Here is a 19688-nt window from a genome sequence, read left to right as displayed (position 1 = left end):
ATATTTAGTGGCACAGATTATATTTTTGTCATCTGTTATTTTGAAGAACACCTTCAATAAGCATTACGTCTGCTCTATGTATTATTGAAGACTGATATCATGATGCAAAGATGCACATTTTATTAAATGCTGTGACAAAATTGTATGCATAGTGGAACATGAAGACCTACGGTCCAAACATTTTCTTTATTTTATTATTTTGTGAAATTGTTAATAAAAAAAGCTTTATTTGATGGAACACTTCTGACTCTGTGATGATCCAAACACACCTTAAATATTTCAATAGAAATGCAAGCATGTTTAGTATTCCAGAATAAAAAACTGTCCATTGCTGAGCATGTGAAATGTGAAAAGTTTGCAGAGTAAGGCTGAATTAATTTAGCATAATCATATTGAGACCTGGAAGAAACGTGGAAGAATTTTTGGTGTGTGTTTAAACAGACAAATACACTTAATAATATGTAAACATGTCTGTCCTGCGTGTTTTATTGTAAACACAACTAATTTTCTCTGAAATGAGCTCAAACAGTTACTAAAGTATTGGAATGCTTTCATTATAGATTTGTGCATTCTTACAGTGACACCACTGTTATAAAACAAAACAAAATGAGAGATTCATTTGCTCTTTACTTATTAACTATGGTAACTTTAATCAATAACAGAAAGTGTTAGTGGAACAACAGTTTTGCGAGGGAACGCACAATACCTTTGCGAGGAAAAAACTTTTCAAAAAATATTTTCCTATCAGTGTCCTTTTTTTTACCCACCCATTTTTCCCCACCATCACGTCCCTTCTAGGTCTCTGTATAATCGTGATTACTTAATAAAATGAAGCTTTATTATTGTAATGTTTTTAGAGGGGGCAATAAAAATGCAATTCTAAATCTAAAATGTAACGTATGCTGATATTATTTTCATTTGTCATGGTTAAAAACAAATCTTGTGATTTGTTGTGAATGATTTACAAGAATTGATTGATAAAAGTCCAGTGTTACACAAAACTTTGATACACATGTGGACCTGGAAAACCCTTGTTTGCATATTGACAAATGTATTCAATGTGATTTATAAAAGCAGGATCAGTTACACATGCTTAATATACAGTAAGGCTGAGGCATTAGGTGATTGAGGTTTTAACTAGAATCCTTACATTTTTACTTCTGTTGCAACTTGCTCATAGATATGAGCAAATATTATTTTCTAACTCTTACAGTTCTGCTCAGCCTTTTTCCTCAGATACAGAGTGGCGTTTTACATCAAGGAAAATGCAGACAAGTCCTTGAAAATGATGAGGTCAGAGTCATTTGTCTTCATGTTAACTTTAAACAGCTACCCAGTAAAGTTTTTCCAGGAAACACCACAGACCTTCGAGTTCGTTTCAGCAATTTGAGCTCCATATCATCTGATGACCTGAAGATCTTCTCCCATCTGAGCCATCTCAGTCTGACCAGAAACCAACTGCAAACAACACCTGCGGATCTGCTCGTGGGCCTGTCTAATCTCTATATGCTTGACCTTACAGGTAATATGTGTCTTACAAAACTATGGTTACTCACTACACATTCAGTAGAATAAGGGATGTTATAGTATCTAATGATCAGCAAGGCCTATTAATATATAAAAATCATCTTTTAGACCCAACTCATATTAGTCTAGCAAATACTTAAAATCGGTTACTAGTAACAGTCACTCTTGAAATAAATGTCAACAAGTGTCTAATATTATTTAGAAAAAGAACCAGTTATCTAACAAATAAGTGCTAGTAAATATTAAAAAGGTACCAGCCTACCTAAGGATTAAACACTAATTCATGCAAAAGATAACTACTAGCATAAGACACAAACACGTTTTACTGATTAAATGCTAGTCACACCATTTGAACATTTCTAAATGTTTAATCAAAGGGACAGTTCACCAAAAAGTGAATCGTCATTTAATCACCCATCACGTTCCTAACCTGTTTTGTCTTCTTCTAAAAACAAATGAAGATATTTTGAAGAAAGCTGGAAACCTGACCCAATTGACTTCCACAGTATTTTTATTTGCTACTATGGAAGACAATGTTACAGGTTTTCACCTTTGTTTAAAATATCTTCTTTACTTTTAAAGATTTGAAAGCATTTAAGGGTGAGTTAATTTTCCTTTTTTGTGAACTGTCCCTTTATGTAACACCAATGCAAGGAAGAGGAAAAAGTGTAATTGACTGCAAAAAATATAAACTTAAATAAAATAAAGTACATTTTAAGTACAATCTTATTTTTGTACTTAGTGAAATTGGCATCTATCTATCTATCTATCTATCTATCTATCTATCTATCTATCTATCTATCTATCTATCTATCTATCTATCTATCTATCTATCTATCTATCTATCTATCTATCTATCTATCTATCTATCTATCTATCTATCTATCTATCTATCTGTCTGTCTGTCTGTCTGTCTGTCTGTCTGTCTGTCTGTCTGTCTGTCTGTCTGTCTGTCTGTCTGTCTGTCTGTCTGTCTGTCTGTCTGTCTGTCTGTCTGTCTGTCTGTCTGTTTGTCTGTCTGTCTGTCTGTCTGTCTCTCTCTCTCTCTGTCTGTCTGTCTGTCTGTCTGTTTGTCTGTCTATTGCTTTTTTTTTTTTAGGAAAAACTGTAAATGGCAATAGTTAGCCGAAAAAAGATTCTTTAATAACCTTGTTTATTTATAATATTATGCGTCACGCTTATTAACAATAATTTGTCGGTACGCCTGGGTTTGTCAGCAATCTCCAGAGTTTAGACTTCAAAAATAACCAGCTGGAGGAACTGACTTCTGGAGCTCTGGTGTCTCTGTCAAAACTCGAGGCCCTTTATCTAGAAAACAATAGACTCAAATCCCTGGACCCTTCAGTTTTCATCGGTAACCCAAACCTTCAGCAGGTGTTTATGAGCGGGAACCGTCTGGAAAGTCTTCCTGCTGGACTCTTCCTTCAACAGAAAGAGCTTGTTTTCCTCAACCTTAGAAACAACACTCTGCTGAATTTGCCCTCAGGTAGCCTATGTTCTGTGGTCGTTTGTATGCGTAGTTGTCTGGTAATCCATGGCACTGTGACTCTGCTTTGGCGTATCTGTGGCATTGGCTGCGTTTGCACTGAAAGAGAATTTTTTATGATGATAAAATTACTTGTCAAACACCTGAACACATGAAGGGCAGAAACATTTCTGAAGTTGCTGCCACAGAGCTTGGGATCAAGGAGAACACTAGTCTATAAAGGAATAATGATTATTAGTGGTTTCACAAAGGGCAGCCCAGGTCTAGGCCTTGTTTAATTATTTAAGCAGATTTTTAGACATTATTTAGAAAAAAAAAACATTCTCGTTGTGCATCTTGAGAGAAATATATAAAACTGATGTAGGCTATTTTAAGATACCTCTCAGCAAGCTTTAATTTAGACAACTTAAACTTGCACTTCAGTCTTGGACAAGGCTAAAGCTTTGTTAGTGAAACCTGGGGCAAATATTAGATCAGTTTCTACAATATAGCAAGTTAAAAAAGATTAAACATGTAAATAAAAAATGAGAAAAAAATATTAGAATTATATAATTTAAATTCAAATTAGAGAAAACATTTATTGTTTATATTTACAACAAATTCAGCTAAATCATATTGTTGGAATAGTTTCAATTAGCATGTTGTACTGATCTCTGCATTATTGGAGTAAGCCAGATTTCCACAAATATTGTATTCTATAGGAAACTAAATTATTTAAAAGCAAGGTATTTTCTGAGAAATCTGTCAGGTTGTACTCATTATGGGTATTGTATAAGCTATAGTATTATAAAATGCTAGTTTAGGTAATTAAATGTGAAATAAGTGATCAAATCAAGTTTGGAGGATGGTGACAGTATTAACGTTGTAAATGAAAATAAATTTAAAGAATGTCTGATTTTGGTCAGCAGAGGACTCTAAACTCTGGTCAATGTCATTTACTGTAAAGACACACCCTGTCGAAAAATTGGATTATTTTAAACCTATGACCTATATTTTGAACAAAATTAATTTATTTTTGGGGTTCCACTGTGATCCTAAAATAGAGCTTAATGTAAAATTCTCCTTTGACATTTAATTTGGCAAAATATACACAGTACTACCCATTAAACGCAGCCTTGGAACAATAATTTGTACTTTAAAAAATACCCTGGTTTGGGATTAGGCATGGGCCGGTAAAAGATTAAAAAAATAATAATGTTAAATGACTAAAACTACTAGTACTTCACTTAAATAGTATAAAATAGTATAAATAGTAAAATGTAAACCTGACTGAGAAAATATTCTTGACTGGCTGTTTTTCAACACTTGTATTTCACAGGATGCACCAGCCCATGTTGTAGTCAGTCAGTTATGTACTCGTGTAAATAAGGACGACAAAAAATACAGACCTGTTCATTAGACCTTGAAGCCTAATATTTCTGCTGCTGTAATGTTGATGTTAACTAACCAAAATAAAGAAAGTTAAACTTGATTTTAAGTATAACATCATTTAAATGGCAATAACTTGTTGCTAGTTGTATTTTTATTAGTGCTGTCAAATGCTTAATCACATAAAAAATTAAGTTTGTATTTACATAATATAATTTTGTGGAGTGTATATATTCATTTAGCGTACAGTATATACGTACACAAAGAAATGTATATATTTAGTATGTATGGCGAGGCAGTGGCGCAGTGGGTAGCACGTTCGCCTCACAGCAAGAAGGTCGCTGGGTCACTGGTTCGAACCTCGGCTCAGTTGCCGTTTCTCTGTGGAGTTTGCATGTTCTCCCTGCCTTCGCGTGGGTTTCCTTAGGGTACTCCGGTTTCCCCCACAGTCCAAAGACATAAAAGACATGGCTAAATTGTCCGTAGTGTATTAGAGTGTGTGTGTGAATATGTGTGTGGATGTTTCCCAGAAATGGGTTGCGGCTGGAAGGGCATCCGCTGCATAAAAACTTGCTGGATAAGTTGGCAGTTCATTCTGCTGTGGCGACCCCGGATTAATAAAGGGACTAAGCCGACAAGAAAATGAATGAATATAAATAATGATGTACATGTTAATTTTAATTTTGGGTTTGATTAGTTATGATTAATTGCTTGACACAACTGTTTTTGTGTATGTATATGTTCATACTTAAAATGTTAATTAATATTCCATTTATAATTTTTTTATATTTTAACTTTATTATTTACATTCTGTAATTGATAGCATTAAAAGTTCTTTAATAACAGTATTTAAATTATGAAATAAAAATTTAAACGATTAAATAAAGTCTGTGTTCAATATCACATTGCTTATTATTTAATTTAGCTGGGTTGCTGCAATTGAAATTAAGTATTGTTAAATTTCACTGGTATTGATTACTGAAATATATTGTGACTTCTCTGTTCACCACTCTATCTCTCTGTCCACATAGCTGTGCTGTGCATTCCAAGATGAAAAGTACCTTTATTTGGTGATGGAGTTCATGCCAGGTGGAGATCTGGTGACTCTGACCAGCAACTATGACATCCCAGAGGAATGGGCTCAATTCTATACGGCAGAAGTGGTGCTGGCACTCGACGCCATCCATTCTCTGGGCTTCATCCACAGAGACATCAAACCAGACAACATGCTGCTGGACCGCAATGGACACCTCAAACTCGCAGACTTTGGCACATGCATGAAGATGGACTCGGTGTGTGATAAGTGCATTTGAAGTGTCTTTTAAAGTGTCTTCCAGCTGCAACCCAGTACTGGGAAAAACCTATACAGACTCCTTCAAACATACACTATGGCCAATTTGGTTTATTCAATTCACCTGTAATGCATGTGTTTGGACATGGGGAGAACAAACAAACTCCACAGTGAAATTCCAACTGGCCCAGCCGGGCTCGAACCAGCGACCTTTGTTACTGTGAGGCGACAGTGCTAACCACTGAGCCACAGTGTTGCCCCTGCGTCTTAATTTCTACTACAAATTCAGATTCAGTTTTTTTCAAAAACTGTATATAAAGGAAGTGTGAGATTTTGAATTTATTCTGTTTTTATAAGTGATTCAATGAACATTTATTTAAACAAGTGATTCAAAGTGGCTGATTAATTTGGAAACGAAGCAATTAGTGACTGTCTTTGTTGATGATTTATTTAAAACAGATTAAAGTTCAAAAAACAAACACACACACACACACACACACACACACACACACACACACACACACACACACAACTCTTGCTCTAAGATGCACATTTTCTGCTTCAGCTTTGTTTGGTATTTTCTGTTGATCTGTTGAACAGAACTCGCTTTGTTGTGTTTTAATGGATGTTCAGGAAAGCCTGCTTGTGTTAACTTGCTTGTATTATTTCTATTATATTTCTATTGTATTAAATCTTACACATTTTATAATCAAAACCCCATAAAGGGATATTTATTATTATATTTTGGACTCTCAGGACATGATTTTGTTTGTTTTTCTCAATTGAATGAAGCTCTCTGTAACGCCAGCTCACAATACAATAAAATTTTTATTGAAAACGATAAATATCATACACCAGTAGTTGGTGTGTTTACATGTCGGGGAGAACGGGGTAAAGTGAGACACTTTTTACATTTTCTTCCCTCTAAGCGAGCTAAAATTATATATCAGTAAAATTTAAACATTTCTTATTAATTCAGAATGTTTTCTAGCAATGGAATTCATCAGACTGTATTTAGGATAAAGGAAAGTGAAAATATGATTGTTTAAAAAAAGTCGTTTTGTGTCTCACTTTGCCCCAGCTGCAGCAGGCCAGAAAAATCAAAGGGGTAAAGTGAACCAGGTGAGGGTAAACTAATCCACTTACTTTTTCCACTTTAAAACTACCATAACAATGCATGTTGTAAGAGTCTGAATCCTGACAATCACACATTTCAGAACTAATGTCTGACTAGTCAATTATGGATTGCGAATTGGTCAATTAAGCACATTTGTTTTTCTAAACATTTGAAAGTAACTCAAAACTCATAAACTCATAAAATCAAATACAACAATCTGCTTCAAACTATTTAAATTTACATACTAATGACAGTTAGAACCAGTTAAATTAGAACACAATCCGGGGTCGGAACACAGGACCCTTAGAGCCAGCGATAGTATGGGGGTCAGAGAAAAGGACAATCAGAACCAGATAGAACAACTTGGGACGCACACAGGACTAGACCCACCTTTATAAGAACATCAGTCTAACTGTCATACAACTCCCACTCTTTTGTGTTTCCCTGGATTCTTCTTAAAATTTGTGCATGTGCCTCATCGCCAATCTAATTTTACCCTGGATTAACATTTATATATTGATCCTTAAACAACATTCAATAAGCCAATCAGAATTAAGGGGTACGTTTACCATTTATGTTCAGTTTAGGCTTATGGTTAGGTTTATGCACTTCTGATGATTGTTTTCCAACTATTATTCTCCTCTGATTTTGAGAGTAATGTACAGTTATGGCTGCGGGTTTAGGGGTAGGGAATAGGTATGGATTACATTTTCCAACAAAAATGATGTTCCAGGACAAACATAGATGTAACCATGCCAGTAAAATAAATGCTTGTGTTTTTGTTGGAAAGTTATCTATGACAAAGTCTCCCACAGACAGATCTGTGTTTCTTGGACCACTACTCTCATCCTTAGAGCTCTTTTTGTCAGACACATTATCAACTGAGACAGGGACATCACTTTTCCCAGAGCTGCTAACTATGATTTTTTTTTGGGTTGCTTTCTTTTTTTCGATTTTTCCTTTTATTTGCTATTCTTTAGCTTTTTTGTCTTTCTTTATAGGCCTTTTCAATTGTCACACGGTTTCATTTGGATTGTGTTTTGGGGGGACATTTGAGAATGGTAGCATTTCATGAAGAGACATGTATCCAGGTTGGCTAGAAACACATGGCACATCCATGTAGATAATATGCGCAGTGAATGGATTAGCATCAGTGAGTGAACTATCTGTAGGTGGATCATCTGCAGGGAGTAGATCTTCCAAATCTTCTGTAGTGGCAGGCTGGAACTCAGGATTTGGCCAGTCTGACACCATGAATAGTGCAAATGCTTTATCAAGGAAATTTTCTCAGTTATATGGAAAAATTCCAGTGCACCTAAATCCAGAAGTGATGTTGCTTAGTGTCACTGTTGATTTAAAGGCCTCATTCACAAGTCCTACAGTCTGGTAGACTAAATTTAACTTGTACTGTACCTTATGTCTCACTTTACCCCAGAGCATTTGTCTCACTTTACCCCACCGCCACATTTTAGAAAAAAATCATATTTTTTAGTAATTCAGGCTAATCTTGAGCTAGCATCCTCACATGGTTTTATATGTTGGTAGTTCATCAACATGTATGATATAAGTTTTTCTCCTTAAATCAATTTGCTTTTGCACAACAGTTGATTAAGTTGATGGCAAAAAATTACTTTTACTTGCAAAAAACATATTTTTGTGAAAAAACATGCTTTCCACAGCACCAGGAATTCCTATTCTACATGGTAAAGGAGATATGGAAGGGGCTTTAAAACAAAATTGTTATAGAGTGTTATATAAAATCCGTTGCCCAGATACAGGGGGTGTCTCACACTACCCACTACCCACACTACCCAATGTCTCATTACCCCGTTCTCCCCTACTGTACATGACCGAGAATGAGAGAGTTTCTTTTAGATTTTGTAGTGTGGAGATTTACAATTATCACCTCACACATTGCAGCAAATTTGTTTAAACAATCATTAACGTAGGTTACAGAAGTCCTCCATTCGGTGATGATAGATGTCAGTGCTGCCATCTTGTGGCTAGATTGTACAGTGCAGTCCTTGAATTGAATGAAAATGAATTGTGTAAATAATTGAAATTTTAAACATACTTGTATTTCAGCTACATTAACTCATCCAGTAATGTTTATATCCATGTCTCTACATGTGTGTTTAGACTGGTTTGGTAAGCTGTGACGCTGCTGTTGGGACACCTGATTACATTTCTCCAGAGGTTTTAATGTCTCAAGGAGGGACTGGTTATTACGGTCGCGAGTGTGACTGGTGGTCTGTTGGTGTTTTTATTTATGAGCTTCTAGTGGGTGAGTAGTGTCAGCTTCATATGCATCTCTTGTAATTTTTGTTCAGTGTTCTGATCATTAAATTTATTTATTCGTCTGTCACTCTGAGCAGGCGACACTCCATTTTATTCCGAGTCTCTGGTGGGCACATATGGAAAGATCATGGATCACAAGAACAGCTTAACTTTCCCAGATGATATTGAAATGTCAAAGGATGCCAAAGACCTCATCTGTGCCTTTCTGAGTAGCAGGTGAGACTGAGAAAAGTAAAGATTTGATTTGAGTTTTTTTCTTTCTTGTCAAGTTCAGACTCTTAGTCTCTTAAAATACCCTTACTTGTTTGTTTTCAGAGGTTGGCTGGTAACATGTACAGTATTTTTGTCAATTTGAAATTAACTTTACTGTAAAAAAAGCAAATTTTCAGGACAATTTATTACACACATGATGAGATTTCTTTTGTAGTTTGGAGTTTATAACCTGGGTTTGACATTAGCTTTTTTGATCACCAGCCACAGTGGCTAGGAGTTTTCCAACATTACTAACCACTCGCCATTTTCACTAACCACAATTTTAATGTTGGAAAAATACATTTTATATTCATAAATTTGAATTTGACATGCTAACTTTATTGATTTATACTTTGTGTCCACATGCCTCCTTGTTCATTTAACATTTTTGTGTGTTGTTTATGACCTTGCTCAATGAACATGAGTACATGGGATGTAATTTTTATAGTGTTGCAATGTAATTAATTTAATTTTATTTTTATTAATAGTTTATTTCACATGAGTTTTTAGGGCTCGACACTAAGGATTTGCTAAGTTTTTCTCTGGCTGCACCGAACTAATTATTTTTTTGAAACACATAAAAACGTAAAGCAAACAAAATAAAGCTATATGCATACACTTTTTATTCACAGTTGATACTTAAAAACAATATTCTCATATACTGTAAATACATTTATCACAGCCAAAGTGGCTAGTGAGAGTGGCTGTCTAACCCGCGACAGCTGAAATCTACCCGCATTTGGCGAGTGTTAATGTCAAGCCCTGTTTATAACGTATTTAATGTAATCACAGGGTACCTTAGATCTGTTATCATTGTTATCATATGAAATTTTCCCTATTTTGTAAATGTTTGTGGTCAGTAGGATTTTTTTTTTTTGCTTAATGGTTTTAGAAAATCGTTGCACTTTTTTCCAAAATGGCAATCTTAAGGAATATTTCTTAAACACCAAATCATATATTTTTAAATTTAATTTAAGGAGAACATACAAGTCTATATTAATTTTGTGCTTTTAAAAGCTCTTCATAAAATAAGTCTTTCATAAAACTTTCATGTCCTACTGCTTTTACTAGACACTTACTAGTGTAATAAACCCTTACTTGTTTGTTTTTAGAGGTTGGCTGGTACTAAGCCATAGCAACATTTTAATTGAATTAAATTAGATTAAGACAATATACAAGCTGATCTTTATTCATGTTATGCCTTTAAAAGCTCTTTATAGATAAAGTCCCTAATAAAACATAAATTTCATGTCCTACTGCTTTTACTACATGTCATCTTCATGGACGTTCACCCTCCAGCCTGACAACTTCCATCTGAATTCCTTTTTTCTCCTTCCCTCTTTTTCCTCCCTCACATGCCCACATACAAGCATTCCTGATCAAACATACAGAGAGGGGTTTAATGTTTTCTTTGTGTTTTCATGTAAACACACACACACACACACACACACACACACACACACACACACACACACACTCCCTTTGCATTCAGGCTGCTGGAATGTCCCACACGTGGCAGTCCAAACTGCTGCACCCTCTCAATGCAGATGAAGTGAAAGGAAGGGGGAGTGAACGGTCCTTATTTTTGGATGTCTCTCTGACTGCTCCACTCCTCCATGCTGTGCTGTTGGATGTTCCTGGTGTATGTGTATACTTTAGTGGATTATCGCTTCTCTGTCTGTTTTGCTGACCAGTGTTTTGCTATGTTCAGGGAGATGAGGCTTGGCCGAACTGGAGTGAATGAAATAAAATGTCACCCCTTCTTCAAGAATGATCAGTGGACCTTCGACACCATACGAGACAGTAAGTCAGTGTGGCTGATCTGGGGGTCATGGCTTGTTAAAGTGATCTACATTTTATGCATGTGCTTGTTGGTAAAAGTGTAAACGTTCAATGTTGTTTTGGAGTTTAGTTGTGTATTTGAGGATATTATGGTTATGAGGATTTTTGAAGCACAGCTTTTTAATTTCCTGACATTCCTCCTACTTTTTTCTCCACACACATGCAAACATTCACCTCACACCCTCATGCTACACTTTAAATGTCAAAGAAAGACAGCTTTGCATGCCATGTATTGCTACATTGCTCTTGCAGTTTTTGTGTGTGCACCATATTAAATAAACCAAATATTTCATTATTTTCTAATATTATTATTATTTTTTTATTAGTTTTTTTTATTATTTTATTTACTTTATTGTGTTTAATCTACAACATTAGTCTTTTATTTTATTGAGCATTTTATTTTATGAGTTTCTGTGCACATTTTTTTGCACTGCAATATCACTCTTTGCATTTTTTTGTTTTTATTAATTCTTTTTATTTTTGTGTTTTTGTGTCTTCAACCCTCTGCTTGTTTATACTTAAAAATTTTAAAATAATAATAATATTAATAATAATATTACTTTTTGTTTTTGTGCTGAAACATTGTGCTGTTTTGTACTATCACTTATTTATTAATTTTGTGTATGTGTGTTTTGTTCTACAACATTTGTACAGTTTTGTCAGAAATGTTTTCTTTTCAAGTCAAATGACTGCAAATGTGCAAATGACAAAAAATAAATAAAAAATCTAAGGGACAAAATGTTTCTTAAATAGATAATCAATAAGAAATTGATGTAGCTGTAGACAAAGAAGCACAATTAATGAAACGCCAGAGGTTGTTGTGAAACTCAAACCACAAAACTGACAGATATTGACTGAAATAATAGATAATCAATTCATTTGAAGTATTCCGCCACAACACATTTGACAGTTTTGTCATTGAATTCTCGGGTGGTCTCAAGTCTACACTAAAAATATTCCTACTGCCTTACATGGTTCAGTTGAGTCAAATTAACTTTTCTAGTCATCTCAACTTGCATCAATCAAATAGATTACAAATATTAAGTTAAACTTGGTACAACTTTAAAAATGTTATATTATTAAAAAATGTTAAAGTAACATCAAAATATTTGTTGTCTTGACTTTTTGTCATTACATTTTTTACAGTGCAGCTAAAACTTTTTTTTCTATTCTTTAGCGGATAAATAGCTTTTTTGAATTGCCTGAAAAACCACCTCTTGCCAGTCTGAAGTGTGTGTGTGTGTGTGTGTGTGTGTGTGTGTGTGTGTGTGTGTGTGTGTGTGTGTGTGTGTGTGTGTGTGTGTGTGTGTGTGTGTGTGTGTGTGTGTGTGTGTGTGTGTGTGTGTGTGTGTGTGTGTGTGTGTGTGTGTGTGTGTGTGTTTGTTTGTTTGTGTGTTTGTGTGAGAGTGGCAGTTTTTGCTAATTAAACATTTCCAATGGACATATTTTCAATTCATAATTTCAGTTTGTGCAACTGTAGGGTAATAGAAACGGAGCGACTAGAGACCTGCACTAAAAGTCTTTAGTCTTGATGGTAAAGTAAACTAAGAGTTCATTAAGTTAGAATTAGATAGAAGTCTAATTGAATAGATTATTAATGGATTTTCATCGTTTGAAGATGTGATGGATTTGTAAGTGGTTTCTATGAAGCTTGTTTCTGCCTCGGAAAGATAGCAATTCTCTGAATTATTCGACTTTAACAATTCTAAACAAGAAATCTGAATCGCAATATAAATCTTAAAGGTCAGACTCCAGGATCTGTAGGTTTACTGTATTAGTGCTGGGCAGATTAATCACATGCAAAATATAAGTCTGACATTATATATGTGTGTGTATTATATATATTTGTTTTGTATATGTGATACACACATACATAGAAACTAAACTATACAAAACAATTTTGTTACATATATATGTTTACATTTATGTTTAATCTAAATATAAATCAAAATTTTCTTTAAACAAACAAAATTCAATACTTTTGAAACAGAGAATTAAGCAGATGAACACAACACACAGCACATACAGTATTGTACAAAACACATTTTTATTGATGTTGTACAATGTTGTTCACCCTCCTCCTTCACATACAGTATGTCTCTACTCCTCTACTTTGTTCTTTGTCTTCCTCGTTCATACTGTTACTTTTTCTTGGCCGCCTCCTCCTTCTCCTTTTCTTCACCACCTCCTCCTCCTCCTCCTCCTTTTCAATGTCATTCATTTGCTCTTTCTCCTCAATGTGATTCTCCACCTCCTCACTTTCCTTTCCTTCCATCTCCTCCACTTCTTCCACCTTGCAGTTTTTTCTTGGCCGCCTCCTCCTTCTCCTTTTCTTCACCTCCTCCTCCTTTTCAATGTCATTCATTTGCTCTTTCTCCTCAATGTGATTCTCCACCTCCTCACTTTCCTTTCCTTCCACCTCCTCCACTTCTTCCACCTTGCAGTTTTTTCTTGGCCGCCTCCTCCTTCTCTTTTTCTTCACCTCCTCCTCCTCCTCCTCCTTTCCAATGTATTTTATTTTCTCCTCATTGTTCTCTTCCTCAGCTTTCATCTTGTCCTCCTCCTCCTTTATTTGCTCAAACAGATACTTTGCTGCAGATAGCCTTCTGGCGATAATTTTCCTTCTCCAGAGCTCCTTCTCTGACAGTCGGGTGCTGGTATCTTTTCTTTTCTTTTTCTCCACCACCCCCTTCTCCTCTTTCATCACCTCCTCCTCCTCTTTCATCACCTCCTCCTCCTTCTCCACCACCTCTTCCTTCTGCATTATCTCTTTCTCTTCCTCCTTTTTCTCCACCACCTTCTCCTCCTCCATTTTCCTTCTCCAGAACTCCTCCTCTGACAGTCGGGTGCTGGTATCTTTCTTTCTTTTCTTTTTCCCCACCACCACCTTCTCCTCTTTCATCACCTCCTCCTCCTTCTCCACCTCTTCCTTCTGCGTTATCTCTTTCTCTTCTTCCTTTTTCTCCACCACCTTCTTCTCTTTCATCACCTCCTCCTCCTTCTCCACCTCTTCCTTCTGCATTATCTCTTTCTCTTCTTCCTTTTTCTCCACCACCTTCTCCTCCTCTGTTAGTTGGGTGCTGGTATCTTTCTTTATTTGTTTATTTTTCTCCACCATCACCACTTCCACCACCATCACCACCACCTTCTTCTTTTTCATCACCTGCTCCTTCTTCTCCACCACAATCTCATTCTGCATTATCTCCTTCCCTTCTTCTTTTTTCTCCACCACCTTCTCCTCTCCACTTTTCTCCTCCTCCTCCTCATTTGTCTTTTCTTGCTTTGTGTTATCTTTCTCTGTGTCCACCATCACCACCTCCTCCTTCTCTTCTTCCATCACCTCCTCTTTCTTCTCCACCACCTCCTCCTGCATTATCTCCTTCACTTCTTCCTCTTCCACAATCATCTTTTCATAGATCTCATGTTCAGAATCTGTTAAGACAAATGATTGCAGTTTGCACATAGTACAAAGTCATTTTCAAGGAGACGTTAAAATCCAGATAAAGGGGAGTAAAAATACAGTTTATTAATGACATTATACACTAGAAAATATTGAGATGCAAAAACCATCATTTACCATCAGATGAGGAAAGTGTGAACGGCTCATTACGAGGACAGAAGCAGAACCATCGAAGAGCAGCTCTGATGAAAGAAGCAACCTTGCTCTTCTTTCTCTTTTCTTTTACTTTCTCCTTCTCATCTGTTAAAAGAGAAATGATTGCACATCTTTACACACTTGTCCACAGTAATTTGAGAGAAATTTAAAATGAACATTCACCAAAAACAAAAACCCCAATATATAACCATTTTAAAAAGTTATTGTAGCTAAACCAAGGTTACCACAAGTTTACCATGGATTTGCTACACTTTTGTGTTTTATTATTAATTATTGTATTTGACTATAATATTTTATTATTTTCATGTTATATAAAACTGCTTACACAAATGATCAATGCACCAAACGATTTAAAAACTACATGTTCAGTGCACTTTTTTAAAATAGAAAACTGAATACTGGGTTATATTGCACAGCTAGAGTTTTTCAGCCAACAGTAAATTTCTGATGAAAGGTTTCTGTGATTATTTAACGTTTTATAATTTTGCTTTTACACCATAAACATCGTGATATAATTAAATTACAATCAGTTAAATTAACCTAAGGATTCGTTTAGTTGTTCAAGCATAAAACGAGACAATAGTCAATTGTATGGAACCGCTAGCACCGTCAGTACCAGCAGGCTAGCGCAGAAACTCCATTTAAAATACTGAGCTAAAATAAATTTTCATGTTTATTTTAAATGTCATTTAATGCAGTGATTCTTGTCCGGTCTGAGACCCACTTTATATCAAATATATATTAGTCAGTGAAGATCACATATTTTTAAAGAGAACAGATCTTAAATGTGCTGATTTTGTAATGGAAAGACAGTTCACCGAAAGCCATCGGGGCTGTCGGTTGAAAATGAAAAGTCTGTGTGCATATCTCATTTTACTAAAGGATTTTAGACTAAAGTTGTATCAGAAAAGCTGAAAATGAAATACATTATCATTTTACCCAAAATGTTGCATTAAGATGCACGTGAATGCAATGATAGCCAGCAGTTCAACCAGCTGTCTATTATCCTGTACAAACATTATTTTTAATAGTAAGTATATTATTATGTCAGGAAAACACTGGATATTGGATAGCACAATGTAAATAAGACTCACTATTAGTGCCATTTCTTGGCCTTTCTTTGAGCTGCTTCACTTTTTTCTGGCTCTGGGAGATCTTGCAGGCTTTGTCTTCCTCCATTTTAGCAGCTGATGTTGTGGGGAGATCAGAAATCTGTTCAACCATCATATAATCGGTACAGGGTTTCAGTCTTTCACCTGTAACCACTCAAAAACTTGGGGTTTGCTAGCTGGAATAGGATGAGGATTTCGGTCTTGCACCGTGAATCACTCAAACGGAAGATGTTCAATCGCTGAGACAGTCTCAAAACACTCGGAACGCAAGTTTTTTAACACTTAACAGCCAAAAGCACACCTGTACTACTCCACTTCAACAAACCCACAAGATATTCTCCGATGATGCAGGGCTTCAAGTACACTTTTGGAATGCGTTCTATTCTCAGAACATGTCACTATGGTAACAAGACATAAGACTAAGAAATGTTTTCTTTTAAACTCAAATGACTGCAAATGTGCAAATGACATAAAATAAATGAAAAAATAGCTAAATAAATTGATCTAAGGGACAAAAGCTGTCTTAAATAGATAATCAGTTAGAAATTGATGTAACTGTAGACAAAGAAGCACAACAAATGAAACCTGTGAGGTGAAACTCAAACCACAAAACTGACATATATTGACTGAAATAATATCTAATAAATTATGCTAAAGTATTCCGCTTCAATGTGATCCATCCACCAAGACATGCTGCAAATATACATGCCATTCCATAAGAAATAAATAATATAGTCATTAGTGTAGGAGTGCAACATCAACTCGCAGGAAAACAAAAATCAAAACTAAATGTAAATAATTACCTTTGAACAGAAAATATAGTTTAACAAATGAAAATCAAGAAAATAATTCAGATTCAGGCCGTAAGAGGCAGGACAAATATGTGCAAAAGCGCAGGCAACATATATTCAAAATGTGAATTAAAAATAGTTGAGTTGGTAACACTGAGTGATCAAAACAGAAGCGCATTAGAATAAGAGTTATACTCAATCAGTTTGGACCAAATGCAAACAATATATAGTTTTGCATTTTTTGTGTTGTTTTCTTCATAATAAATATACTTTTAACAATGTTAAACTTGTAATTAAAAAAGAGGCATGTTGAAAAAAATCTACACAACTATTCAATTCAATTCAGCTTTATTTGTATAGCGCTTTTACAATGAAGATTGTGTCAAAGCAGCTTCACATAAATGGTCATAGTAACTGGATCAGATGCAAACTAGAGTTTTCTTGTTTTGACTCATTAAAATATGTGGTAAAGAAATAACTACATGTGTTCCTTTTTCAGTTTCATTGCTCCAACCGGGCCATTAACCAAAAACCATTAGTGTTTAGACATGTATGATCTAAAATTTCATTCATAATGGTCTTAAAATGATCTTAAAAAGTCTTAAATTTGACTTGATGAAACCTGCAGAAACGCTGAAATAATGAGGGCTTTTGTTATGGTGCAGACAGAGAAAGGTAACTTTTTACTACAATAAAATCACATTAAATACATTTCCTTATTGAAATCATTATTTATTTTAAATAACTTTAAATCAAAAGAGCTAGTCAAAGCTGTTAAGTATTGCCAAAGTATTGCAGAATACATAAACAATGAGTACAATCTTAAAGGGATTTTGTAATACATATATAGAATATATACCTACACACACTTAGTTTTAATAAGTACGCAAATAAGAAAACTGATATGATTATTAAAAGATAATGGGAAAAAACTATTAAGAATAATAAATAAAAATACAATACACAATGGTTTATTTATTCAGATGGTTTGTAGTAATACCATCCATATATATGTGTTTGTGTATGTGTGTGTGTGTGTGTGTGTGTGTGTGTGTGTGTGTGTGTGTGTAAATTGTGTTTTTTGCATCATATAAGTATTTTGACTTTAATAATGGGAATAAAACAAACTTTAAACAAACCTGAGATGGAAATAATGAAAAAAGCAAAATGGTAATTAGAGGGAAAAAACATAAATCCAAAACTATTTAGTCACATAATACACTATATATTCACTGGCCACTTTATTAGGTACACCTTAATAGTATCATATTTCCTTTTGCCTTCCGAACTGCCTTAATTCTTCGCGGCACAGATTCAACAAGGTACTGGAAATATTCCTTAGAGATTTTGGTCCATATTAACATGATAGAATCACTAAGTTGCTGCAGATTTGTCAGCTGCACATCCATGATGTGAATCTCCCTTTCCATCATATCCCAAAGGTCCACTATTGGAGGCCATTTGAGTACAGTGACCTCATTGTCATGTTCAGGAAACCAGTCTGAGGCATTGACATAATGCTCAATTGGTACTAGTTGGCTCAAATTGGCACAATAGAATAAAAACAGTTATACTAGGAATTAGTATTTAGATCCTTTTTTTCTATGTGAATATATTTGAAAATCGATTAGATTCCTGTGATTTAGTTGTTCAGAATTTTGTTTTTGTTTGTTTGAAAATACTTCAAGCACACATTATATGATTTGCCATTTTAAAGACGTTTCTAATGTTACAAAAGATTTTATTTTAAATGAATGCTGCTGAAATTGATTTTTGTGTACAGAGTGTTAAAAGTAAAATGTATGAACTGCATAAAATTTTAGATTTGATCATATATTAACAAAAGAAATCTTATCTAATGTATGTATTAATTGGTTTTTAAAGGTTCAAGACACCCTGGAGCACTTTAAAAAAAAGAACAGATTTGTGTGTGTTGAACATCAGTTAAGACAATGTTAGCACCTGTCAGCTTTAATTGTGGATAAATCTGGATCATTTTGAGCTTTTGTCAGCTAATTTCATCTTCCGGGTTTAAAATAATTTTTGGGGCGGGATCAAAATCAATGATGTAGCACGAATCTGCTAGTGGAGTGATGACGCATTAGTTTCTCATTATTATTCATAGACTGAGTTTTCATATCCTATGAGCTGTGAGACCCAATAACTTGGTGAGACGGCGTCTGCTCATGGCATTTTTGTTGGGAGAGCTTTATGATATTTGTAGAATGGCAGACTTTTTTCAGTTGAGTTCGTTCCCATTCAGACATATCGCCTATATCCACCTATGTTTAATATCTTCCGGATTACCAGTAGGGAAAATGGTTGAAATGGATAGGCCAAGAGACCTGCAGCACCTCTATCCACTGTGTCTGCATTCAGACCCAGGAGTTGAGGAGGAGAGAAATCCTCCTCATTTATAGTGTATATATAAGCATGATTATCTTTAATTATATAACAAATTGTCGTCATGTGTATATTAAATTATGAATAATAAATGTAGCAGGACATTAAATTGCTGTTTATTTCTTTGAATTTTAACTTTATAAACTATAAAATCAAATCTATAAAATATGTCTCCTAACGGTTTGTGTATATATGATATGATATGATATGATATGATATGATATGATATGATATGATATGATATGATATGATATGATATGATATGATATGATATGATATGCACAAAAATGTTAAGCACCAAGCGAATCAACATGTTTTCATCGATAAAATATGAACTCTTTAACACCAATAATTGTTCTAAACAATTTCTTGAGTAATATTTCATAAAATTCAGCTTTGAACTACAGGAATAAATAAAAAATGTTACAAAATGTTCACATACAATTGAAGACAAAATTATTAGCTCTGTAAAAATTTCACAGGCTAATACCCTTTACTTCAACTGTAGAAAACAGCTGCAGACTAGAAGAGATTTCTTTTAGAACATAAAAAATATCTCCTCCAGATGAACATTAATTCATTATT

At 34.7% G+C, this 19688-nt stretch overlaps 3 protein-coding genes across 3 annotated transcripts in view; 2 read left to right on the top strand and 1 right to left on the bottom strand.

Annotated features, from left to right (window-relative positions):
- The window catches only part of LOC101883269 (rho-associated protein kinase 2), an 83077-nt gene that overhangs the window by 50591 nt on the left and 12798 nt on the right, over positions 1–19688 (top strand). The gene's annotated exons all lie outside the window — the stretch shown is intronic.
- LOC141375064 (rho-associated protein kinase 2-like) lies at positions 1061–19502 on the top strand. The gene is made up of 5 exons (XM_073933434.1): positions 1061–1485; positions 5413–5673; positions 8929–9073; positions 9165–9303; positions 18585–19502. Exons 1-5 carry the CDS (start codon positions 1183–1185, stop codon positions 18646–18648), a joined length of 912 nt encoding a protein of 303 aa, XP_073789535.1. The 5' UTR covers positions 1061–1182; the 3' UTR covers positions 18649–19502.
- Positions 13210–17759, bottom strand: LOC141379331 (uncharacterized). Its single transcript, XM_073933407.1, has 3 exons — positions 15892–17759; positions 14759–14881; positions 13210–14613 (listed from the first exon to the last, which is right to left on the bottom strand). The coding sequence occupies exons 1-3, from the start codon at positions 16022–16024 to the stop codon at positions 13265–13267; spliced, it is 1605 nt and encodes a 534-aa protein (XP_073789508.1). The 5' UTR covers positions 16025–17759; the 3' UTR covers positions 13210–13264.

This window comes from Danio rerio, chromosome 20 (assembly GCF_049306965.1).
Source record: "Danio rerio strain Tuebingen ecotype United States chromosome 20, GRCz12tu, whole genome shotgun sequence".
NCBI classification, from domain to species: Eukaryota; Metazoa; Chordata; class Actinopteri; order Cypriniformes; family Danionidae; genus Danio; species Danio rerio.
Note: the sequence above shows the minus strand (reverse complement) of the source record. Positions and strands in the feature narration are given on the sequence as shown.